The 25790-nt window shown below is 39.9% G+C and overlaps 2 protein-coding genes across 5 annotated transcripts in view; both read left to right on the top strand.

The window, feature by feature from the left end:
* The window catches only part of STON1 (stonin 1), a 24215-nt gene extending 17350 nt beyond the window's left edge, over positions 1-6865 (top strand). For 2 of the 3 annotated variants that reach the window (XM_088161034.1, XM_088161036.1), the window contains exons 3-4: positions 2047-2249; positions 2626-6865. In XM_088161034.1, the coding sequence (XP_088017160.1) occupies positions 2047-2249; positions 2626-2700 (278 nt within the window). In that variant the 3' untranslated portion in view covers positions 2701-6865. The remainder of the gene's footprint in view (positions 1-2046; positions 2250-2625) is intronic. The other variant, XM_088161035.1, reaches the window with a different exon arrangement.
* On the top strand, positions 2630-25790 carry GTF2A1L (general transcription factor IIA subunit 1 like). Of its 2 annotated transcripts, none has more exons than XM_088161038.1 (9): positions 2630-2732; positions 15478-15579; positions 15878-16001; positions 17357-17412; positions 18414-18507; positions 19666-20258; positions 21770-22042; positions 22867-22956; positions 24811-25790. In XM_088161038.1, exons 1-9 carry the CDS (start codon positions 2697-2699, stop codon positions 24916-24918), a joined length of 1476 nt encoding a protein of 491 aa, XP_088017164.1. In that variant the 5' UTR covers positions 2630-2696; the 3' UTR covers positions 24919-25790. The 2 variants fall into 2 exon arrangements, with proteins under 2 accessions (XP_088017164.1, XP_088017163.1); XM_088161037.1 differs by having other exon boundaries at positions 21767-22042.

The following is a 25790-nucleotide window of genomic DNA, read 5'->3' as shown; positions in this document are numbered from 1 at the left end:
GGTCAAGTAAGTGTGTAGCCAAGCTGCATCCTGGCACCACCGTGGGAGAGGGGAGCAGGTCCTGGAAGCCAAAAGGAGCACAGTTGAGGTGGGATGACATCTTGCAGTGTGGGAACAGTGTTCTCTGGAACAGGATGTTCTTCAGTGTCCTGTTGCTAGGATGATGGAGGATTCAGAGATGGAGAGGCCCACATCAACAGAGACTCATTCCACCATGTCCAGGCAGTCTGGAAGAGGGACTGTGGACCAAGAGAGCGTTAGTGCAGGAGAAATGGGCTTGGACACAGCAAGAGGTGATCAGCAGCAGATCATGGACAGGGTTCACATCACAGAGGTGCAGAGATCTGCCTGTCCCTGGGTATGTAAGTGATGAAACAAGATCTCTTCCTCACACTTGTGGCATGCTCCAGTTTCATTCTCCAGATGCTAGCAGGTGGCTGTAATCCTTACTTCTGACATTGTTCCTTTCTCTATTTTCGTAATAAAATGCCTAATGTTTCAGTTTTACTTGTCTCTGTGTTTTGTGTTATTGTCCTGAGACTTCAGCCACATACTGCATTCCCCTCGCATGGCACTCCTTGCAAACTGGGGATCTTTGTGCTTCTGTGTGTTTCAGGACCCTGTCCTGAGGTGTGCCCAGAGGTCTGTGTAATGTTACAGGGAAAACCTGCAGCATAGACTGGCACCCAGCCCAAGGCTCCTAGGAGCAATGGAGATGCAGCTTTTTTTTTTTTTTCCCCCTTACAAAATGTCTGTGAGCCTGTGGATGTGGAATATTAGCATGATTTTTCCCATGGGATGGATAAAGCTCAGTTTGTGTTAACTCCATCTTCAGTATTTCCTTCACTCTGATACGAAATTGATTCCTGTCATTGAAGTAAGTCAGTGCATAAAGAATGGGACATTTTTTCCTGAGCTTCGAGATTCCACTCAATGTAACGGATGAAAAGCAAATATACATTGCCAGGCTTGCCTTTGACAAAATACAGGCAATCCTTTCCCTTCTTTTATTTTTTTTTTCTCCTGCCTGCAGCCAAAGCATAGTTAGTTGTCTATGCTGATGATTAAAATCCTGGAGAGAAGGAGAAATGCAGAATTGCTACATTTTGCCCTGAAGAATTTGGAGAGGATTCTTTTCATTATACTAAATTGTATTATCCTGCTTTCACACACATAGTCAGTCTGCTGACTCCAGTTACTTTGGGAAGCAGGCTTTTACCTTGGTGTTCCTGTGTGCCAGGAGAAGTGCTTGCCCTTATCATTGCCACTCGTAAGAAATGCTGAAGCAAGTGATCCTTAGGATCATCCCTAGGATGATTGAAGCAATTCAGGGTATGCTGCACAATTCCTTAATGACTCTGCTTTATAATATCACAGTTGTTTTAGCTGTACTTTTATTTTTTTTTTTTAAGAAATGGACTATGTTCTTTTCCAAACTAGATAGGGACTCCAGGTAGCCTTTATCCTGGCAGGTGGGATGTATCTTGTTTGAGCAGCACTCTGAGCTGCACCTTTATCTTCCTGCCGTGGGCATATTGTAATAAATGATGGTACACAAGATAGCTGTAGTACTTGAAATAAGCACTGCAGTAAAATTTCTACAGCAGAGAGCTCTGGAAAGGGGGTTATTTGACACAGGGCAGCATCTCTGCCTGGGCTACACTGGGACCTTCCAGTTTTTATTTTTCTGTGAGAGTAAGAAATGCATTTTTAAGGGAAAACTGAGATTCCATCAAATAGTTTGAATTTAGCCACAAAGCCCTGTATTTGTAATATTCTCTCAATTAGAAGCTGAAGGGATCTGGTAAATCTTGTGTAAATTAAGTTGTAAAATTGCAATGACTGTGACAAGTGTGGTGAAACAGACAGAACAAGGGGCCACCTTATGCCAAGTAGCAAAAGATTATAGATAGAATAATTTTGTATCACATAACAACAACTCTGCGTTCATAAAACGTAAAGCTGCGCTCTCTTGCTGGGAGATGAACCTAAACAAAGAAAAGATAATTATCTAATTGTGTGGTGGTTTTCTTTTTCTTTTCCAAGGTTTGGATCATCCACACAGCCTGTCTTACAAACTGGAACTGGGATCAGACCAGGAGATACCGTCTGACTGGTACCCATTTGCTACTGTCCAGTTTGTTGTTCATGATACCTGTGCCTCGGGAACAGAAGTGAAGTCCCTGGGCATAGAGAGTGATCTGCAGCCCCAGAAACACGTGGTTCAGAAAGCTTTTTTCAATTGCCAGGTATTCTTAGGGCTATGCTTTACATGTTTTCCTCCTCTTCTCCCTCCCTGCTCCCTCATACAGTATTTGAAAAGCAAATGTGCTTTGTATTTTAAACATATCTTCCCTGTACTTTCGATAATGACTTTGAGCAAAAGAATCATTAAATAATAATTCCTTGTCTGATCAAAGATGAGACTGAAAAACAGAACTGTGAATGCAGCTTGTTTTTTCCTCATTTGAACTATTTTTGGGAGTAGTCGTTTTGAAATCTGTTGGGTCTGGAAATATTTTGATTTTATGTCAAAGCTTTTTTCCATGTCGTTGCTGCAGTTCACACTTTCAGTGTCCAATTGTTTCCTAATTCTACCTGCTGTTTTTTGTTTTCTACCTCCAGGTTGAAATTGAAAAGAAGTGGATTAGGCTTGATGGAGAAGACCCAGATAAGGCTGGCAACTGCCTAATGCAATGAAAGAGGACAGGAGGCACCGTCATAGGATATTAGTAGGAATCAATTTACATAGGAAATTCTATTGTTAGAAAAACCGCAGTGACCTAGTTTAGGGTAAACACAGTCATTGACTTTTTTTTGTAGTGCTTATGGGTTTGAGTCTGCAAATCAGTACTCATTTGACTGGCCTGTGTTCAAGTAAACTTCCTGACATGGGAATCCTGGTATGAGTAAGGACTCCTTGTCAGAGTGGCAGGATGTGAGCACTTCATTGACCGATTCTAATGTATTGTTTTCCTGTTGTGTATCTGTGACTTGGGAATGATCTCATACTCCGTATTGAAACCTAAATGGCACTACTCAAAGGGTTCATGTCACTTGGACATATAATATTTGGTCATAAAAACTTTCAGAGTGCTTATGATCTATCAGCACCTGTGTAAGGTCCAGAAGGACCAATTACATTTTTTAGTGCTGTTTGAAAACTAAAATTCCTTATGTTTTGGCTCCCCTTGATGTATGTGAGCAGAACAAGTCCAAATAATATTCTCGACCAGAGCCTTAATTAATGAGTTGGAAATTGGGTGATTTAATTCGGAAAAAAGGTCATCTGCAATAATATTCTGTATTCTTCTGTGGCTGCAACTGTCTCCTCCTCAGCACTTTATGGGTTCACTCAATATACTCTCTTGGGCAAAAAAAACCATATGTCAGATGTGACTGAAGTTTCTGTGCCAGCATTAGACAGTTCCTTTTCACTACTGTAGCAAGTGAGATAAGGGGTGGATTCTCAGTGAGTGTAAATCAGTCCAGGCCCACTTCATCTGATGAGGCTTGGAGAATTTACACCAGAGGAGGCTTCCCCCCACAAGCTGGAGAAAAACCTGGTTGCTGCTGTTTGCTCTGTGTCTCCCTTAGGATGCAAGTTCCAGATGTTGGTAAGGAAACAGCAGGAGCTGTGCCTTTGAGCAGCTTTTAAGACATGCATGGAAAGGGAGATGTTTTCATGCTTCTGGCTCTAAAGGCATTTTCCGTGGGGAAATAATGCAGGAATGGACTGTCACAAGAGACATGAAGCTATGATGCTTCATCAGGCAGCCTGAACTACGAATCACTAATGTCAATATGTTAGCTGTGTTTTCAACAAACAATTGGCCTTTAGGGAAAGGTTCTAATACTTCCCTTTGGCCATTATCCCTTTGTCATTTTCTGCAGGCTGTAATTCCAGGTCTGAAAAAATATGATAAATTAAAAAATGCTCATTATACTTTTTTTTTTTTCTGGCTGCAGTTTTCTTAAAATTAGCCTTCCTTCTAACTAAAATTAGTGGAGAACAAAATTACAGTAATGCACTGCCTCACTTTATATCTTTGTATTTTGTACAGCTTGTAACTGTTTATATGAACACTGTGTAAAAATACATAAATGGTATTCCCCAAAAGTAGAAATATGTGGGATATACACAGAGAATATTACCAGTCTGAGGAAACAGAAGACCATAATATGAACCTAGTTCATCACAATAAAATTTTCCCCCCATCCAGAAGCTGAGAATGAAATGGGTAATAGATTCTATAGTAAGTCCTGAGGGCAGGTTTTTTATGGGTATTGTATTGCCAAAGCCCAAAATAGACTATTATGGTATTTGGGCTTCTCTATATATCCCTTTTTATTAGCAGATTATATTGTTATAAATCTAGGCAAGCGTTGGACTATGGTAGTGATCCAAATATGTCTCAGCTGTTGTATTCTCTGTCTGTGTTTTGACTTGAGAAGCTATTAGCACCTTCAAGTCATTCATGTCTGGTGTGTTTTATTCATATTTAATTTTGGTTTATATTCTGCTCAGCTGAACTAAGGGGAACAGCATTGCCACCAGGGCAAAGTGTTTATACTTAGCAACATGGCAAGCTCTGCAGTTTGCTGAAGTCCATGGCTGTACTACAGCTACAGTATTTATTAACCTCTTTGCTCAGTGAGGTAGAGGAAGCAAAATATGCATTGCAATTACCTGCAGTTACCTTTGTCCGAGGCTGACTTGTTTTGATTGGCATTAAACAGCTAATTCAGTAAACCTATTAACAGTGATTGCTCTCCAAAGCCTGTCTCGCCCAGCTGGCCCCTGTTTTTTTGTTTTAAGAAGGAGGAACCTGAATATCTCCATTCTCTCTCTTTCCTTTTAGGATCTCCATTCACAGCACTCACCTCCTGGGCATTGGGTACGTGGTGGTGTTAGGGTTCCTGCAGAAGCCGTGGCTGCTTTTCTGCTCTCAGGTGTCTGCTGTGTCTCAGGATGTGTTTAAGGAGCCCGTGTAGTGTTGGTCCTTCAAGATACAAGCTATTGTTTGCAGTGAGTGGCTTAAATAATGAATGACCACCTTACAAATCACCATTGCTGCTAGAGAGTTGTATTAAGGTTTTATGGTGCAAATGATAATTCAGACTTAGTGAACTCAATAACATAAAAAGGTCAAGCTACAGCTTTTTCTGTGTTGCAAACTCCTGGATTTTCATCTGAGGCTTGCAAGACTCATGATTAACTTTAATCAGACTTAGATCAGCATAACAGGGAATTTTTTCTACAGAAATACTGCTACACTGAAAGAAAGTTACTCTGTTTAATACATGGCTTTCAATTTAAACTTGACAATTAGTGCAGCCTACGGTTGAATAATTTCCTTGTTCAGTATCACGTTGATGTTTATTTGCCTTTATGTCAGAATATTTAGAAATGGGCTGCAGTTTAATGAAAGAAAATTTGGGTTGTCTGACTTTTTTTCCCTGCCATCAAATTCTAACTTCCTATTATATTGCAACATGCCAAACCAGAACTAACCAGGCTTCTTCTTTCTTTTGTGTTGTTTTGAGCAACTGAACTACTGAAAAAATATTCTTAACTTTAAAACTCATTGCTAACATTTTCCATGAATGTTACAGCAGGTGATACTGAGTAAACATACAGGCTCTGAATTCTTTAGAATTCTGGGCTACAAGTAGTCTAATTGTAATTTTGGGAAGAGAAATGGAGATGAGGAACAGCTGCTATAAACTGTTGTGATGCATAAGCAGTGTCCAGCTAGCAGAAGGACCAGAGCTTTAAATAACGCATGAGGCATTGGCATCATGTGAGGAACCAGGTTTCACACGTGTCTGATCTCTGCTTCCTGCAGCGAGCGCCTGCAGTCACTGAAATGCTTCCAACTGTCTGGGTCACTTAAGATGCTGACATTTCACTAGCATTTACTTCAGGGCCGTGTTTAGATGTTATCTGTGTTTCCTTCACAAAGGACCAGCAGGGTTTGGGAGATTTTATATTTAAAACAGAAATCAATGAGAACAACTATTTTTATAGTGTGTTTAAATAGCCTTACTTACAAAGTGTTGTATTTGCTGAAACTGACAAACTTTATCTTTGCATTCATCTTTCTTATACTAATTATATTACTCCAGGTAATTGGTACTTGATGTAATTTTGGACTCAAACACCCATTGGAGTCAGTGGAAGCCTTTTAACTGACAAAATGGGATCTGCATCCAAGTCCCTAAGAAGAAAAGAGAGGCAAAGAAAAAACGAAGAAGAAAGTAATAGTGCTAATGGTCTGTAGATAATTTTTTTATGTCAGTAAGAAACCTGCAATACCTGCTTATTCCAACCAGAAGAGAGCACAAAGGGTAGAGGTGTTACTGGATGCCACAGCTGAAGCTTTGCAGTGATTGGGAACAATGGTTCTGCTGCCCCTGGGTAGAAACTTGAGAAATGAGGATGATGATGCACTCCATTGAACTTGATACCAAGCCACTGTCATCCTTATGCTCCTTGCATTGTTTTCCTCCAGATTTTTTTATCAATTGTCCAAAAGAATTTTACATCTGAACACGTTTCCACATGTTACTTTGGTTGTGTTTATTTCACCTGGCAAACCTCTTTGCTGCAGTATTGGTGTCCATACTTCTATTTTGCATTTATTTGTCTTTTTGATACTTAACACAGTAACTAACTGCTGCAGTTAGTAGTTCTTAGCAATAATTTTGATAACTCTGAAGCAGTGCTGTTACTCCTAATGGAAACTATAATTTTATTTGAGTCTTTTGTCAGTATAAGTGCAAAGAGATCATGCTGATAATCTTGTAATAACATTTTGTAGATTGCATATTGATTAAAAAAATAAAGTTGTATTTCAAACTAGCAGTTTCTTGTCCCCTCAATAGAAATTTATCAAGCTAGTTTTGAATTTACTATAATTAACTGGTTGATCTTGATCATCAGGTATTGCAGCTCATTAGAAAGAACAGTTCTAGTCTGTGAGTAGGGAATATCTCTCAGAAAAAGCTAGTTGCAGAAAGCTCAGTGATGCACTATATTACATTTATCATAGAATGGTTTGGGCTGGAAGGGACCCTGAAGATTTTCCAGTTCCAATCCCCCTGTCACGCATAGGGACAATTTTCCCTAGACCAGGTTGTACAAAGTCCCAGCCAACCATGACCACTTCCAGGCGTGGGGCATCCATAGCTTCTCTGAGCAACCTGTGCCAGTGCCTCACCACGCCTACAGTAAATAATTTCTTCCTAACATCTAATCCAAACCTGCCCTCTTTCAATTTAAAACCATTCTTCTTTGTCCTGTCACTAATTGCTCTTGTAACAGCTTTTTGTAGCCCCCTTTTAGGTACTGGAAGGTGCTGTAAGGTCTCCCTGGAACCTTTCTCTTCTCCAGGCTGAACAGCCCCAGCTCTCTCAGTCTGTCTTCACAGGAGAGGTGCTCCAGCTCTCTGAGCATCTCCTTGGCCACACTCTGAACTCGCTCCAGCAGGTCCATGTCCCTCTTGTGTTGAGGGCTCCAGAGCTGGATGCAGCACTCTGGAGGGTTCTCACAATGATTTATGGCAGACCCCTTTCTGCCTTATTTCATAGCACTACTAACCCAAAGAATGCCATGGCTTTTCCTGTTGAGTGCTCCCTCTGGTCTCTCTGGGATATTTCAATATAATGTAGCGACAACTGTTTAAGACTCACAAATTTCAAAGCCTGTTCTGTTACTAGGGAAACAGTGAGACCTTTGTGGGGAAATTTGGGAATGAGGCAAGAGGTTTATGAGGCAGCATTCAAAGAGTGGGCTTAAAGAATGAAATACCTGTGCCACTTGTCCTAAGATGAGGTGTAGCAAAGCAATCAGCTATTCTAGGAAACACCGGGAAATAGAGTTAACATCCATTTTCACTTCAGTGGTATGCTATCCTTAAGAGCACCTGCAAATGGAAAGCAGGTATCTAGCAAAAGTATAGTTCCCTTACAGAGCTTAAACATTGTGCAATGTTTAGTTATCAGTGAACAACATGATTCAGGGACATGAAAAAATGAGATGGCAAATTCCTAGAATATAATTAAAAACATGAAAACATTTATTTTGGGACAGCTTCCCAGTATTTGCAATGCCTTGTATGTGCTATTTTATAGCACTATTATTAGCAAAAATAATCTTTAATTTTTTACAATAGTAAGCATAACATACTTTAAGTGGTGCTCATGCTCCCTGCTGAAGCCTCACTAATAAAAATAAAAGCATTGGCTCAAAATTCTGCATTGCTATCCCAAATCCCAGTGTGATTAGGTATTTGGTTGTGGGTGGGTACAATCTAGTATTACTTTGCATCGTGATGGCCTTTTTGGTTTAAATTGAGAATAACTTTCACTTCCATTCCCAGCAATAAAAGTCCAAGGGGGAAAAGTCTGGAGTAGGGATGTGCTGGGAGTAGAAGAGATGCATGAGGAGTGACCAGCAGTGGCGGTGAGAGAGAGGATGCAGGGAGTGAACCGGGAGCTGGCAGGAGAGGGCAGCAAGCAGAGTGTGTTTACACGGAGTTGTCTCTAAGGAGAAGTGATGCCTCTCCAAGTTTAGTTGAAAAGTTTACCGAGGAAAGGGACTGAGACAGAAAAGTGGTGGGGAACCCATGCAGAGAAGTGCCTTCAAGGGAAGGTACTGAGAGTTGGGAATAGTCTACGGGTGGCTGGGTGGGGGAAAGAAGTGAATGATCTCCTGGGTGGGGAGGAGGAGCTGAAGCAGCTGGAAAAGGAGCAGGGGGAGCATGGGCAGAGCCACTGCAGGTGGCTGTGAGACTGATGGGGGGCACAGTGAAGATTTCCCACCCGAGCAGGGCAGTGCTAGGCCAGGCAGGGCGCCCTGCTTTCATGCAGTACATCCTGCCATTGTGCACCAAGCAGAACTTGCTGGGCCTGGAGCACCCCTGTTTCACACCTGCACTGTTCTTGGCAATGGTGACCTGTCCTCAGGACAATCTTGCTAATGCTATGGAAATGACAAGGTCAATGCTGTAAGGAATGAGATGAAAATACCAAACCCAGCAGTGAAACAGGGAGGATTTAAAGCAAGAATTTAGGCATTAGCCTGGTTATATCCAGAGGTGAACTACCACTGTAACCTTCTTGGACTGCCATCTAGGAAGGGACCTTCATCTCTTATCCGTAGCATGGAGCAGGTATTACTGTCTAAATGTAAATAAAGACACCGGGGTTTAGATGAGACTTCATCCGAAGTGGAGGGAGCCAACCACTGCCTGAAAAGGCCATTTTAGCCCCCTCCCTGTAAATCCATTACTGAGTATCTTTGATGCTAATTATGTGATTATAATGTCAAAATGGAAGTGCAAGGTAGGTCTAAACAAAAGTGGAGCTGGGGGGTAAAAAGAAAAGTAAAAAACAAAGAAAAATGAAAAGGTGTGTACAGTTGTCTATTAGGACAACAGGAGCTCGTCTGTTTTTCTCAGAAAAGGAAGCTCAGGAATATGACATTTAGCAGATATTGGGGTCCTCATATAGATGCTTCCCACAGCCAATACAGCAATGAAGGTTACTCTCCATACATCTGAATTATTCTTTAGCAGAGTTAAATTGGTATTAATGAGGCAGTAAGAAGGACAGCCTGACTGCTTAGCTGTACTTCAGCCTGCCTCTCAAAGTCACTTGCTGAGTGATTTTAGTGGTTGCTTTGTGCTGCAAATTCCACTGCTGGTGCAAAGGCCTGTTGCACTCACTTAGCTTTATTCCTCTTGAAATAACAAATGCAAAGTTAGGCAGAGCACACTGGCTTTGACCAAAACATGCTGCTCTGCTCTTATTTAACTTCACACTAAAACTTCTGGACTTCTGCAATCATCTGCTCAAAAATTAACTCCCAGCAGCTAATTCAAATAAGGAAAAATTATATTTCTGGCATTTATTCTCCCACTGCACCCTGCCTCTATGTGGTTCTGCACCCCTGGTAGCTAATCCCTCTCCACAGGAGCCAGGAGCAGATGAGTGGCAATTACAGACACGTGAGGAAGGCGTGAGATTTCATCCACTAATGAAGAAGGGTAAAACCAGATGGCAGGAAAAGAATTTAAAGAGCCATGAAGGCAAAGACAATGGACAGAAGAGGAAGGAGCTGGACTGTGACTTTTGTTAGGATGCAGGTCAGGAGGCTGGGGTCTCTCTGGAAAAAAAAGGGTGGCATAAACATCTGTAAATCATACCCAGGGAAAGAAGGCAGACAGCAAACAAGGTGAGAGAACAGGGGCTGAGCACTGACACCAGCAGGAGTGTGATAGAAAGGCACAAGGATGAGCACAGTGAAATGGCCTCTCCCCACCCCAGGTGGCTGCTATTTCCCTTTGAGGTTTTCTGTTCGCATAAGGCATATGTATCAGGGTATTTAGGAGAGGCAAGGCTTGTTACACCCTTAATTAGGCTTACTGATACTACACAAGTCTTTGGGGTTATTGAGGAGCTGAGATATACAGTACTATTCAGTATATTCAATCCATCAGACTGCCATTTTTATATAGCAGTTCTTACAGGTCGGAGCCCTTCATAAACCACCCAATGTCCTGAAAATTTGTCATTAAATTGAATTAAGGGAGAGCTCTTTCTATAGTCCCGATAAAGTGGATTAAACCAGGTAAAAAAAAGACAGGCTCTTGAAGAAATAGGAGTCATATATGATAAATGAAAAAGGAACAAATCACAGGTCCCAGTATTATCTGTCTCAGAACTCCGAGGGAAATGATAGAGCTTGTAACAAAATCATGCTGTTAATAAAATTGATTATGAGACTGGAGTGCCATATATCTATGAGTTAACAACTGAAAACAAAGGGAACATGTTAGAGGATATCTTTAAAATGAAAATACACCTCTGCTCGTGTCATGTTATCTCCATGAGGACTGCCTGGATTCTGCAACCAGTTCCTCCTAAGAATGATTGCCTTTACTTGGAAAGAAAAGGCAAGACAGTGTTTGTGTAGAATGCCTTCAGAAAGAATTTTGTAGCCCTGCAGTTGTGTGGCCATGTTCCTCTCCAGCAGCAATGCTGGATTTAAACAGGAGAGGGCATTCATGACCAAGCATATGAGTGTTCTGAGGGTTCTCTGTTTCTTAGAGGGAAGATATTTGAAAATGGTAATTTTTTTTTTTAATGATTAATAAAGGCTTATCATCCAAAAATAAATCTTCTCTAGACATCATGTACCAAAAGGAGTATAAATAATTACAAATTAAAACCTGTCTAGTAAACGAGTATTTGAGGTGCCCTTAAGCAGCACTAGCCCAAATGCAGAAAAAATCCCTGAAAAATCAGGAGGGTTTGAACAGCATGCTAATCTTTTCCATAGCCTCTTCTCTAAAACTCTTGTGAGCTCTTCAAGAAACTACAATGGGGAGAGCTGGACTGGAAGCTGAGCCCAGACTGATGAAACCTCAATGCTGTTCCTGACAGCCATTTGTGAGCTTGGACAAGATATTTGAAGGGTCTGTGCCTCAGTTTCTTCTCTTACAAGTGGGATTAAATGTTAAAATCTTCCATAAGCATGAAAATTACAACAGTGTTGGCAGGACATGGATAGTAGGTTAAGCTCACTATATCAAAGCTAGCCAGTCAGTATGAATAATGCTAGTCAGAGATATTTTTATATTTTCCCCCTTGTTCAGAAATGACTGAATTTTTTGTGCATACCAGGCTTTCTCATGCTGTTCAGCTGAGAGTGCTTGGATGAAAAGACACCTTCCCTAGGAATTTGTAAAAGAAATTATAACAGGTGTGTTGCTAGACCACAGATGAAAATGGAAGTGTCTTGGTTAGCAAGAAGTGCCCTCTACAACCTCTCTGTGCAACTTGGAAAGTCGTATTCTAATTCCAATTTCTACTTTATCCCCAGTGATATCTGTGTACTGTAAGTAGGTTTATCTGCTGTCCCAGCATGAAGGGAGCTGATGTCCTGGTGACAGGCCCTTTGTTATTCACAATACAGAGGCTATAATTTAGAACAGATGGGGGATGCCCACAGTACCTTGTGGGAATGCAAATACAGAGGTATGCTGTCCACCTCAAGTGCAGGTAAGGATCATTTGCTTTGGTCTGCAAATTTTCCTGTGGACATGGGCAAAGTCACCTGACCACTACCTGAGACAGCTGAGTGGCCCTTTGGTATCAAGCTCCCCAGCTCTCCTTCCCTTTGAAGTTAGGCGTACAAACTGTTCTGATTCTTAGGCACTTTGTAACCCCTAGACAAACAGAGGGAGGCAGAAAGCAGGGAGCTCATTCATGAATCTTCTTTCTGCACTTGCACCTTTCTAGAAGCCCTGTACAGTGCTGGCAGGGCCATGGCTCTGTGTCAGGTCTGGCTGGCTGATGAGGAAGTGGCAGCTGCAGGATCCCCATCTGTGACCTTCAGGGCCCAGCGAGATCCTCAAGGCTGCAGCTCCTTCCTGCTATCTCTCCGAACACGACAGGAAAAAAACAGCCAGGAGAAGGATAAGGACACTTTTGGTATGCACTAGCCCAGACAGTTTCAAATGAGCACTGTGCTTTAAGAAAAAATAGTTTATTATTTAAATTGTTCTGTAAGCAAAGCAACATGGCTTGCCTTTTCCTCACAATGATGGAGGGCATACAGAACAGCTGAATATGCAACTGCTGTTTAATTCAAGACTTAAGCAGTGTCATTAAACATATTTTCTTGCAGAGAAAAATTACTTCAATAGCAAATTGCATTTGTCTCACTTGTGAAAACACAGCTTATTAAGGATCTTGCTTCTTCTATTTTGTAGGTGTTAGCCTGGCTATTTAATTAAGGGTCTGACAGAATTTTCATTAAAATATTTTCATTTTTCAGGATGTGTAAGCCTTAAAAATTAAAGCTTAATGGGCAAGTCTCCTTTTCAAAAGCCAAACACACTATATATATTATTTACATATATATATATATAACAATATAGCTACCTAAAATATGAAAAAGAAAGGAAAAAGAGATTATGTTTCTAGCTTCTCAGAACCCTCAGGGCAACATTGACCGAAGGTATATAAAGACCTAAGTATATATCCTTCTACACATATGAGATTAATGAACATTTTTCCAGATTAGTAACTGCTAATTTAGTAGATGTCTGCATTAACATATGAACAGACTGCTGCAAATGTAAGCAATAATTGAGTAGTTGTAGCAGATTGCTGCTGCTTAACTGCAACACTTAGCTTCAGCTATCCCCGTTTAGGAGGCAATCACGACTTCAGGGTTTATTAGAGCAAAAATGATACGCTTTGGTAGCCAGCTTTCCAGGTGCATGCCCACACCGCGGGGACAACTGCGGCTCTCCAGATACATCCTCTGCTCACAAGGTGATATTTCAGGCTGGTGCTTGGAGCCCAGACCGGGCAGTGGCGGGTCACTGGCAGTTTGAGGGTCCGGCTTTAGCATCGTGTGCCGCACAGCCGCCCGGGTTTTGGGGTGTGGGGGGCCTGGTAGGCTCAGGGCCCGGGCGGGGCAGGGCTGGGCCCGGGCGGGGCCGCGTCCCCCTGGCAACGGCGCCTTAAAGGCGGGCGGGGGCTGAGGCGGCGGCTGCCGCTGCCATGGCTCACGGCAGCCCCGTGGTGAGGGGCTGGGGCTGGGCTACGCTACGCTACGCTAAGTTAGGCTAGGCTAGGCTAGGCTAGGCTAGCGGGGTCTGGTCGCTCCTCCTTGCGGGACACAGGGGACAGGGATGAGGCAGTCGCCGCCTGGCCCGTTCGCTGGCGCGGGAAGCCCAAGGACGACATCGAAAGACTTTTTTTTGTTGTTGTTGTTTTTTAATCTTTTAAAATTATTTTAATTTTTCTGTTGAAAAGGCCTGTTAGTGGTCAGAAGTGTTGTGACCTGGGTTGTTACTGGGTGGCTGCAGGGTGCGAGGGCCGCCGTGGCGGCTCGGCCGTGCAGGGAGGAGGCGGCGGCCCTGACCCCATTAGCCCATGGCGGGTTTTGGCCGCTGCTGCCTCTTCCTGCCTGGGGCTCCAGGTGCTCCCTCAAAGGACGGGAATCCCTTGGGAGCCTTGTAGGCTTTGCTGGGATAAGCATGTGGATAAGCTCCCCTTTTCTTCAAAGAGCGGAGTTTGACTGTTCCTGCTATGAATAGCCTGGTTCTGGCGAAAGAATGCCTGTGTGTAAAGGGATTAAGCTGGAGTACAATAGTGTCTATGCCATAACCATTCTTCTCTCATTTGCAAGCATGTGGTGCTTGAATTTTACAGTTGCTGTGTGCAGGTTTTATATAGCACAATAAATATTTGTATTCACTGTAGCTTGGCAATCCTGGGGAGAGGAATAGGCCCGTTGAAAGATTTACATTCAGATTCTTTTCTGGATTAGCAGTGTAGGCAGAGCATTTGACATACAGGCTGATCAGCAGCTTTTAGTGTAGAGGTACCAGAGGAAATTGTTTTCCCCTCTTCATCTTTCTAGTATCCTGAAAAAGTGCTAGGGAAATCTTTGGAAGTTGATAACCCCCTAATAAGAAATTACACATGAATATGGTTGTTTTAAACTAGTTGTGTTGGTTGCTTTTTCCAGAAAGTGTAACATATTACTGCTTAATATCTTCTTTCCTTTGAAAATAAATTGTTTGCCATCTGCACTGTAGAACAACTTTAGAATAGTAAAATATGAATTCGATATTTAAAAAAATTAAATTATTAACCCACAATCTTGTGAGGTTTCCTAAAATATCTCAGCTTCATTTTTCACCTCGTGTAGGCTATTCTGGTGGTAATGATAGTCAAGATTAATAAGCTTTAAATTGCTAAAAGCTCATTATTTTACATTTGCACTGGAGTGCAGGAATCTTGAAGCTCACGTATATCTGCTGTCCAGGTCTGACTGGAAGATTAGGGTTTAATCACTGACATGGGCAGAAGAAGGAATAAAATGTTCTGTTGGAGTCCTACTGTAATGTAAGACGAATTCTCTGTATCAATAAAAGTAGAGTTCAAATTTCCACAGCTGGGTTACTATACAGCATCAGACTGTTTCCACAGAGGAAAAAAAAAATCTCTTTTTTTTTTGTGGGTTCCTTACATTCTCCTTCTGATGGAACTGGCACAGTTAATTTTTAAGAGCTTGTATTATTGATTGGCCCTTAGGTTAGGAGCAATGATTCTAGTATGATACAATGGAGTTAGACAAGCTGGTTTGAAAATACAGCACAACAATGTTTTTTAATGTTTCTAGGACTTTCTTAAGCATCTACCAAATTATTGGCAGCCTAAGCAATAATTTGAGGCTCAAATCCAGTACTATTTTAGGGATGTTAGATTTCAAAGAATGAGTGGACTTGAAGACCTTTGCATCTGACATTCAGTTTATTAAACTGATCTGTTCATGCTGTTCAGTTTGTAGCAGCAGTTTATGAAGTGAGATTAGACTTCGTGCTATCTTTTCGAATGACTTAATGCTCATCTTAACTTGAAAATATTTATTTTTTTTTTCTAACGTAGCCTGAACTGTACAAGTCCATCATCGAAGATGTGATTGAAGGTGTGCGGGAACTCTTTGCAGAGGAGGGTGTAGAGGAGCAGGTTCTGAAAGACTTGAAGCAGGTTTGTTGGGTTCCCTTGCATTAACAGCAGTTGTGTTTGTGTTTTTCTTTTGAGATAATGGATTTGTCCATTTCTTTGCCCTCCAAAACATGCAAACTTTTGCCCTTAGAGTTATAAGTTTCCTGTGAGTGATGTGGGGGCTGCTGGGAGTTGAAATTGGTTAGTTATTGCAACCCTGTTTGTTGGATAGAATCAGTCAATTTACTCTTGGAAGAGCTGGGAATACCTCATTATCTTTTTTAATGCAGTTTGTTTTTAAAGCTGATATTTGTTGACCTTAATAACAATCTTCCTGCAGCTTTGGGAAACGAAGGTGACACAGTCTAAAGCAACAGAAGGCTTCTTCAAACATAGCCACTCTTCTCCACGGTTCAGTCTGCAGTTGCCACACAGTTCTCACAGCGTTTTGCAGACTTCAGCAGGTCAGATGTTTTTGGACACAATTAATGCAATTTAAGAATATCTCAGTGATTCAGGGATATTTTTGGAAGACTTGAAATAATCTTGATTTGTGTATATATCTTATGCATGTATCTAGCTTGATGTGGAACAGTAATTATTTGAAAGCAGAATTTGACCAGTAAATGATGAATTAAACTTTTAATAAACTAATGGAATTCTGTCTACATGCTCTTGATCAGCTGCTCATGTCCAGTAGCAAAACCTGCAGCGTTTTAGCCTTCTTGTCTGCAATCCAATAGTGTAACCCCTCAGCTGCAAATTAACCTGCAGGATTAAGCTGCTTCTCCTTTTGATGTGTGTCCTGATGTGTGCAGAGGTTTTTTGGGTCGTTTGTGCCATGTAGTTCTGCTGTCAGGTTGAGGTTTAATCTAGTTAAAATGTAATCCCTTGCTCAAACAGAAGAGAGGAAGCTTTTCAGTTTTTCTTTCAGTTAGTTTTTCTAAAAGCAGCGTTCCTATTGCAGAAGAGTACTTGACTTTCACACAGTCTGACATCAGGACCTATTCTTCTCAAAGTTCAGCTGACCACTGTGGTAGAGTGTACTAAGTACTCAGCTGTGACTTATCCCAAAGTGAGAGGCTATTAGGACCTTTGCCCATGAAGGAAAAACCCCATATGAGATGATTGAATGAAAATCTATTTTGTAGTGTATTTCAAGCTTGGGCAGGCATTCTTTATCTGTGGATCTGTGTGATTTTTATTTTTTCTTTTTTTTTCCTTTATTTTTTTGTGTTTGTTTGGGTTTTTTTTACAGTCTTCCTAGTTGAATCAACTGTTTTTGGAGGCAGGCGTCTTATTTGTTCCACTGAAGGGAATTACTTTTGTGTTTGCAGGCTATTGGAGGTTTTATATTTCATGAGCATTGCCTTCTTACTTTTAAGTTTTTAAACGGCAATACTAAGGCAAAGCAATCTGTTGAGGCGGGTAAATCTATCTGTTTGTTTTTAAAAAGGGGGTTTGAATTGCCCTGTGGATAGAGATTTTCAAAGTAGTTAGGGCTACCTGAATTGTTTGCTTCCAAAATCCTGGCAAAGTTTTCCCTTTGACCTTTTTTCTTCCATGGAAGTCAGAATAGGGTGCTTTTGAAAATCTTATCCTCCTGTTCCTACTTTTAGCATCATTGGAGTTGCTCTGCTGTGAAAAGAATACTTGCATGTTTTCCTCAAGTTGACAAGGCAATACTTGTGCTCACTAATGAGGATGAACTGAAGTTAGACTGCTTTAGTTTCACCCATGTTTGCTGTAAATTATTGAAAGATAACTGTATCCAAGAACTTAATGTGTTGTTTTTTTTTTTTTTTTTTTTTTAATATAGCTTCTTTTGTCATCCAAGCTGGCAGAGGTTTTCAGCATTTCACAGCAGCAAAACTGGTATGTAGCTGTAGTGATGTTTTACTTCAATTTTGATTATGTTGAACTCCTAAATTTTTAAAATTGTCTGCCAGTTATTAATAGGCTTCAGGAGGGAGAATTGTAATACTGCTGCTTCTGTTGGAGCAGTGAAAAAGGATGGGATGTACCAGCTGGTTCTGCAAGAAGTAAAGCCAGAAGTGTTGGAAAGACACAGCTGCATGCATTTAGCCCATAGGATGAAAGAGCAGTGGAAATGCACAGCTACATATCCTAAAAAAAAAAAAAAAAAAAAAAAAATGTTTACTGGTTGTTAAAATAGTGCATGGCTGGGAAATGCTACCAGTAGTGAAGCTAGAGCAGCATTATCTGTGAGGTGTAGAAAGCATCCAGAAGGAAAATGAGTTTTTTTTATAGTTGAGAAGTTCAGAATTCTGGGCATAGCAAAATTTCTTTGGGGAGCAGCCACTAATTGTCAGAGCTTGATGAATTTACTGAGTGCCTCCTGAGCCTCCAGCTAAGTAGCTTGTCAAGTTGAAATATAATATTGGGAAGATGTTTGTGCAATATGTGAGTTTCTGATTTAAAAGTTGGATTTCCTTAGAACAGCTAGATTGAAAGGGAGCTGCATATCCAACTCTTTGCTTCCCAGGAGGAAAAGAGAATATGAAGTGACTCATAGGCCTAGGCAAGAAATCTGTGTTGTGTGGAGTAATGCATAAACTTAGGTAAGAGTGACTTTGAGTAGAAAAATACCTTCCTGGCTATTGGGTACATTGAGGGGATATGGAAAATGCTACCTTAACAAAAAGGGGGTGTGATAGCTGGAAAGCAGGATACACTTGAGGCAAGCTATTACTCTATCAGTGCAGAATACTCTTCATCTGTCTACATCTCAAAAGCATGATGCAGCTTTCCAGTGAAGATGAGCACAGAGAGGCCCTCACTCGTGTTTCCCGTGGATATTCTAGGTGTGGCACTCAGTGCCCTTTCCTGCCTAAACCCCAGCTCTTGTGTTGCAGGGGCCCCCTCGAGTGGGTGTGACTCTTGCTCTCCCGTCATGTGTTGCTTATCCTTTACAGATGCCAGCTGGAGTGATGCTGCAGCCAGCACCAGGTGAGGGGAATGAGGAGATGTCAAACCTTGCAGTGCCCTGGGGATGCTGAAAGACAGTAGATAAAACAGATGAGAAGCTGAAGTGTAGGGTAGAGCCTTCTCCTTGTACTTTGTATTTGTAGTGGCTGTGTGGGGGAAGTAACTGCATTGATTAGTTTGTGTGTCAGTTTTACAACTTGTGACAAGTGTTTTCCCTCCTCAGCCCAGACACGGGTATCTCCTTCTCCCTGTGTCTCTGGGACAATTTTCTGTATTTTCAAAAAGCTAAAGGCACTGTGGTGCTTCAGAAATAAATTGATTTCTTATTCAAATAAAATCCAGCTATCCATTAACCTTTTTGATCCCATTCTTTTGGCAGTAAAACTGCTTGTACAAAAACTGCTTGTACTGCTTAGATGTGATCAGTGGAAAGCTTAGTTTAGTCATTGAATCTTCCCCCACACAGCTGTTCTTTGTTGAAAACTGATGTCTCTAGTTATCTGTTTCAGGTGTAATTCCTGATGTCATGAGACCCATAGACTGTTCCCAGTGACTGTGTGTGAGCATGTGTGTGGGGAGAAGAAAAATCAAATGAAAGTTGGAACTTGGCTCTGGCATCTCAATTCTAACACTGATAATAATAAATTTAAGCATCGAGTATTTGGAGTGATTTTCTTAAGAAATGATATATAAATTAGTAGCTGTTTGGTTTTTTTTAAACTAATATAGGCAGGTTTTTTTAGAGAGAATACCTAAAGGCCCTTAAAGGAATGAACTCTCCGTGTAGCTATGGGCTAGTTTACTGTTTCATCTTGTCTTCCTTAGTTTCTGAAATGACATGGAAAAAATTTAAAACAGGGGTTTTATTTATTTATCTATTTATTTTGATTCTAGTATGTAGTTAAATTATTGAACTTACTGTCACAGGGTACTGTGTAGGCCAAACCCAAAAAAGGTATTAAACATGATGGACTGGATGGAGGCCATCATTCAGAAAGCTGTTGAATGCCTGATTTTCAAGAGCTGGAATTGTGCTTGAGGAAAGTTTTACTTTGCAAATGTCCTTTTTCTCATAGTTTGCCTCAGTGTTTGCTCTTGTTTTTAGTGGTGACAGGTCAGTGGCCTGGATGAGCCTGTAGTTTCACCTGCTGAAGCAGTTTTTAACTCTTCTCTCTGTAGGACAACTTTACAAGGTGAATATGCCTGTTGTGGTCACCCAGGCCTCAGGAGATGGAAGCATTCTCCATTACCCTGTGCAGCAGATGTTTCATCCACTGGGGCAAGCTTCAGTTCTGCAGGCCAGCCTTGCCAGTGCCACACAGGTGAATGCATCTGCTGTCCATGCAGCTGGTGAAACACTGCAGCCCCAGGAGACTGCTGTCCAACAGGCTGTGCTGTTTAAACCGAGTTATGTGGAAAAACAACACCTGGAGAGCTCTGCTACCTTGGTCCAGCCTTCTGTGAATCTGCAGGAATTCGAAATTAATGCAGTGTTGAATCAGTGCAGTGAATCCACAGAAAAATTCCAGCATGACAGTCTTCACACAGCTGTGTTTACTCCAGAGTGCTCTGAAGGACTTTTTGTTGATGAATCCTTGGCAAGCAGCTCAAGCGGTGTCCTGCTGGATGTGGAGGGGCAGCTGGACATGGAGCATCCGGAGCTGCTGCAGCAGCAGGTGTCTGATGATATCATTGACCTGATTATTGCAGGGGAAGGTTTGGATGAAAATGCATTTCTCAAGGATCAGGGCAGCATTGCTTCCTCTGACAAGGTAAGGCCTTTTATTTCTCAGCTAATGAAAATACATCTGTTGGAGATGGTTGTTTGAATACATTTCTAAGTGACAACTAGCACCTCTAAATGAGAAGAACAGAAGTTATTTTGATTTTATGGTTCATTCTTAAGTTTGTTTGGAATAGCAGTAGCTGACTGCTTGTTTTTACATTAAGCATTTGTCAAAACCACTGCTAAAATGCTGTGATTGATGAGAATATAAATTTAAATACAGTGAAAAAATGTAATGGAGAGATAGAATGTATTAGACTTAGTGATTACTTTTGAGAATCATAGGGAGTTTTTTGTGACTAAGCAGACATGAAAGACTCCTTGAGAACTTCTATATCATTTTGATATGCACATTCTGCATATGGATACTGGTCAGTTGTGAGCAAAGAGCTTCTGCAGGATCAGCTGGGATTAATTTTAACTTGTAATGTGTGAAGAGCATTAAAGTTGTATTGAGAATGCAGTCAGGATGAGAAGTCAAATTTGATAAGTGAAAATCTCCTTGAAGAAAATGTATTTCCTTGGGGAAAAAGTCCTGGACAAACTAGAACTCAGCTAGAGCTGTGTGGGAAACCTGAATGATTTTAATTAACAAGCTGCTTTCCTGACCTCATCTAATTTTAGTTCCAGAAATTATTTGCAGATGTTTGAAGTTCAGGCTGGCTTTGAGTTGTAGTGCTCATATGCTATTGAGGCAAATTTATTAAATGCAAATTTAACAACAGTAATGCCAAATGTCTGTAAATAGAAAGCATGTTATGTTGCTCATCTGAACTCTGATGGCAGCATGATGCAGACTGTCTGTAATGAGAATGGGAGGTCAAAACAAAGTATTATTTTCTTGAACTAGAAAGTGTATATGGATGAGAATTAAATGCTACAATAAAGATTTAATGAGAAACTGAAGATGGCTGAAACCTTAAAGCCCTTTTACACTCCTATGAATGCTCTGTTTAGGAATTCTAGCACTTTTATGAAGAGTAAGTTGAAGTACTGAAATATTTACTATCTCTCCTAGCTTTTTATATCTTATTTAAACAAAGCATTTTGAATGAGTTGAAGGAGAGGGGTCAGTTCATCTTGACTTTTTATTTAAAAAATGGAAAATGCTATTTTTGAGGGTAGAGGAGTAGCTTACTTTTTGTTTTTATGGGAGGTTTTTCTTTTTTGTAATATAAATTCTAAATGTCCACTTGATTGCCTTTGCTTTAGAGTTGTTTGAGTACAAGAGCGTTTAGAGAAAAGTGTAAGAAATTTTTTTTCTGTATTGCTGAGGAATATTTGACCTGGGTTTCATTTAAGTTAGATGCAATGCAATGTTTGCAAATGTACTCAGGTTTTACAAGCAGTAGGACCTGAAACTCTCATATTAGTGCCTCAGGCTCATTGATTTATTAAACAAAAATGTTAGACTTTGTGCTGAACTTCCATTGTGGTGTTGATTCACAAGCTGTCCCTGGTCTCTTTCTTTCCTTTCTCATGGAACCCACCAAGCAGACAGAATCTGATTTACCACTGGAGAAGGATCTCTGCAGTGACATTGAAGGCATAAGTCAGCTTGATGGCACTGGGGATGTTTCTTCCAATGAACAAATACCACATACAAAAGATAAAGAAGAGAATGAATTAGTTGGCTTTATTGATTCAGAGGATCTAAGAGTTTTGGATGATGAGGAAGACTATGATGAAGAATGTGAGAGTTCTTCAAACGTAGAGTCCAGCTGCAGTGATGGGGACAATGAAGACCTCCAGATAGATATAGTTGAGGAGGTAATTTACTTTTAAGCCTTTAGAAACACATAACAATATTAAGATCTCTCCTGACTGTTCAATTGTTGGACCTAGAACAGTTGCTGGTTATTTTAATGCAAGGCATGCACAGTGAAGTTACAAACCTCTGGAGATAGGAAGCACTGCAGAGAAATTACTTGAAAGCTCATTATGAGGACTGTGGACAAATGAAAGAACTGTTGGAAAGTAATTTGTTTATTGGATGAATTAAAATACTTAGCTATCAGAATTAAAGTTTTATTGTAAAACCCTGGCCTCAGTGGAATGGAGTTCTGCTTTTTACTTAAGTAAGATATTTAAATAATTAGATTTAAATGAGATTTATTTAAATAAGATCAGGATACAAATCTAGGTTTTGCTTTCCTTCTGAAAGACCACAGGGGATTAGACAGAGAACAATGTGATACAAGAACATTGTTCTGTTTAATGCCCTGCGTTTCCTAGGTTTTTCTTTTTCTTAAAGATATGCGATTTGGTATTCTATGGGATTATTCACAAGAGAATCAATTTGTAGCATTTGGATTTCACATAAATATAGCTTGATCAGAATTTCAGTTACTGGGGTCTGCCTTACCAGTTAGCAGTTTTGCTTTTTTGACCTGTGTTTTTGTTTAGGGTGTTTTGGGTGTTCAGAATGCAAACGTGTAAAAGGTACTTGTAAATGAGGTTAGTGCAATGTGGTCCTCACAGCCTCCAGGCCTTGATTTTTGCAATGGTCACTTTTATTATTCTGGGTATGTTTAATTCCAAGTATATTCAGTGCTATTCTGAAAGAGTGTATAAAACAGAACTTTAATCTCTAGGACCCCTTAAACTCTGGTGATGATGTCAGTGAACAGGACATTGCAGACTTGTTTGACACCGACAATGTGATAGTTTGTCAGTACGAAAAGGTACAGTAATACTCTTTTATCTTTGTTCTTCAATCATCCTAAATCATACCTTCAGTAATCCATGTCTGCTCTCCTGTCAGTGCCTTCTGAAGAAACTCTAATGCTGTAATAGAGTGTTTAAATGATGTGTTTAGCTGACAATAGTCTGAAGACTTTCCTGCTGTTTTCCGAAAAGAGGATAATCATAATGGCCCATTAAAGGAAAAGGGAACAACAGGTCTGGCAAAATTATGATTTTTAAAGGTGCAAGAGCTTGTTTATTTCCTTAACTTTGAAGTAAGATCAACATCTCTGTGGATGTATGTAGGCATATTCAGCTGTGAATTAAGGCTTATAAAATGGATAACAGAAAGAGAGGTGTATGTACTTGCTTTAACTTTCTTTTGTCTTTGTAGTGCTTACTGAGAGATTTTCCTACCAGAATTTTGTTGTGTCTGAAAAACAAAGTAGTTAAGTGCCTTTTTGTCCTCCTTCATTTTAATGTTTAAAATTCAACCTTATTTTGAACTCTTGAAGATCAAATTAAGGCCTTTTAGCTATTGTATGATTTTGGATGCTTACATGTCAGTAATTTAAAAGATTAAAAAAGTGCATATTTAAAGCAAATACAGAAAAATGTAGCTGTAGTTTGAGTATGCCTTGACTTTTTTAAAATATTCTTTCAAAAGTGACTAGTCATAACTTTTTGTGTGTCTAACTAGGCCTGTCTTAAAGGTTGTCTGTGGTTTAGGAAACAGAGAGATGCTAAGAAAATTGTCTCTATAAAACGGTGACAGATTGACTATTCCTGAGGCCAATTATTTTAGAAAGTAATAGGGGTATGTGTAGAAGATGCCTCTGAAATGAAGCCATCAGTGTCTGTTGTATTGAAAGGTTCACCAAATTTTGCAGCTTCAGAACTCAGATGTTACAGGTGCTATAGGTAGTGCAAACTGTTATCTAGAGCAAGTTTGGTCTGAAACAAGCCGGAAAATTGCTTGAAAATCTAGAAGAAGCTACTAGGAAGGTCAGCGTTGGGCTTGTCTTCTAGGAAATTTAGTATCAGATGTTATTAGAAATTGAGAATTACAGAAGCTGGGGAAAAATGTTAGTAGCTTTCCCCTTTACAATACAGATTTAATAAAACCTGTAGGCACAGTAGAAAGTAGATAAAAACAATTATATCTTAAATTACCTTTAAGACAATATTTTTGGTAAAATTGCTGTCCTGTTTCTTTTCTTTCTGAAATTGAAAATAGACTGATACAGACAATTCAAGTAATTTTCTAGAGATATTTAAAATTCCTTCGTTTAGTATTAAACAAAACTTTCTGCAGAATGGATTTCCTTGCAGGCCTTTAAAAAGAAACAGAATATGCAAATTCTTTCTTACTCTTTTTTTAAAATAGCTGTATTTACTTTTAAGCCAAGTTTTGATGCTTTTAGCCTGTTCCTAACACCTCTGTGCATGCAACATTGCTTTGCCATGTGAAAAAGAAAACATTGCATTTTAGTTAAGCTAAACTGGTTGCAAGGTGTGCTGTGTTTTGGGATTGCCCCATTACTTTTGTCTTGTCCTGCTGGTGTTGAACTGTTATAGGTAACACATTTTTGGGGGGAAGCTGTGGTATAGGAGAGTGGGACAGGATGGGATACGATCCAGGAGGTTTCTCTCTTGGGATGGAAGGGAGTTATTTATAAACAATTGAAGTATAATACTTTATTGAATATTTTGGGGCATAAGGATTTTAAAATAAAAACTAGGTGTGTAAAACAGGTTGTGCTTAAATCTTGGGGTTTGTTTGTTCGTTTTTAATGAATGGTCTAATGCATATTTGTGGTTGTGTTAATTTTGATTATTATTTTTTTCATCAGATACATCGGACTAAGAACAAATGGAAGTTCTACTTAAAAGATGGAGTGATGTCCATTGAGGGTAAAGACCATGTTTTTGCAAAAGCCACTGGAGATGCAGAGTGGTGAAACCTCACTCCAGTATGTCCTTGAAGACTGTGGCATTATTTCCTTATAAGCCTTCTGTCAAACAACTGGACTTTCTATTGTTGTGCTATTAAAAAAAACAAACAAAACCAAAAAACCTGCAAAACAACACAGCTGTGATAAAAAATTCATAAAATCTGTGTTGTTAATTTGTGTTGTTAATCTGTTTATTTTGCAAACTAAACACTGTTCTGTTAGCTACTTAGCTGTCTTTGCTATTCTTTTCTGATTATTTCATTTTTTCCAATGAAGAAGCATCTTTGGTATTAATAGCTTTAAAGTTTGAAATGTTATATCTGCTTGTAATTCAAGAAAGTAAAGAAATACTAAGTAATTAGTAAAGAAATACTTATTGATTATAATTAAATAAATCTTAGTTCTGTTGTTTTTTAACTGAGGTATGACATGAAATATAATATTACACGGTTTTGTTATTATTTTCAAAGACTTTTGAGTTGAAAAGGAAAGCAATATCTGTGAATGTCTGAAACCTGTGGCTATTTCTGAAGCTGAACATTTATCTTGATTTTTTTTTTTTTTTTTTTTTTAATGCCTTTGTGTTTTTTGGATTTCAGTTTAAAGACATGCACTCTAGATGCAATAAGGGTAATGTCTGGGAAAGATCCTGGAGCTCTCAATATATGAGAATTATTATTGTTTGTTCTATACTAGCTATGTCTACTGAGATGCAATGAGTAGTGTGATGTAACATAAAAATGTGATTTATTTTCACTGTCACTGCAAAGTTATTTAAGTTTGCTACTGTACATTTCCACTTTGTTCTAGGACTACAGACCAGTAAGCTGTGAATGATACAAATTGTGCATAATAATAAAAGTGTCATCTCATATCCA

The sequence above is a fragment of the Sturnus vulgaris genome, chromosome 3, assembly GCF_052056855.1.
Source record: "Sturnus vulgaris isolate bStuVul1 chromosome 3, bStuVul1.hap1, whole genome shotgun sequence".
NCBI classification, from domain to species: domain Eukaryota; kingdom Metazoa; phylum Chordata; class Aves; order Passeriformes; family Sturnidae; genus Sturnus; species Sturnus vulgaris.
The sequence above is the reverse complement of the archived record's forward strand: the minus strand, read 5'-3'. Positions and strand labels throughout refer to the sequence as shown.

Bases quoted from the DNA above. Each gene is read 5' to 3' on its own strand.
- GTF2A1L (XM_088161037.1), top strand. From the start codon at position 2,697: ATGAAAGAGGACAGGAGGCACCGTCATAGGATATTA. The intron at 15,580-15,877 runs GTTTGTTGGGTT...ATCTTCCTGCAG, and splicing joins TTCTGAAAGACTTGAAGCAG to CTTTGGGAAACGAAGGTGAC. The intron at 22,957-24,810 runs GTACAGTAATAC...TTTTTTCATCAG, and splicing joins TAGTTTGTCAGTACGAAAAG to ATACATCGGACTAAGAACAA.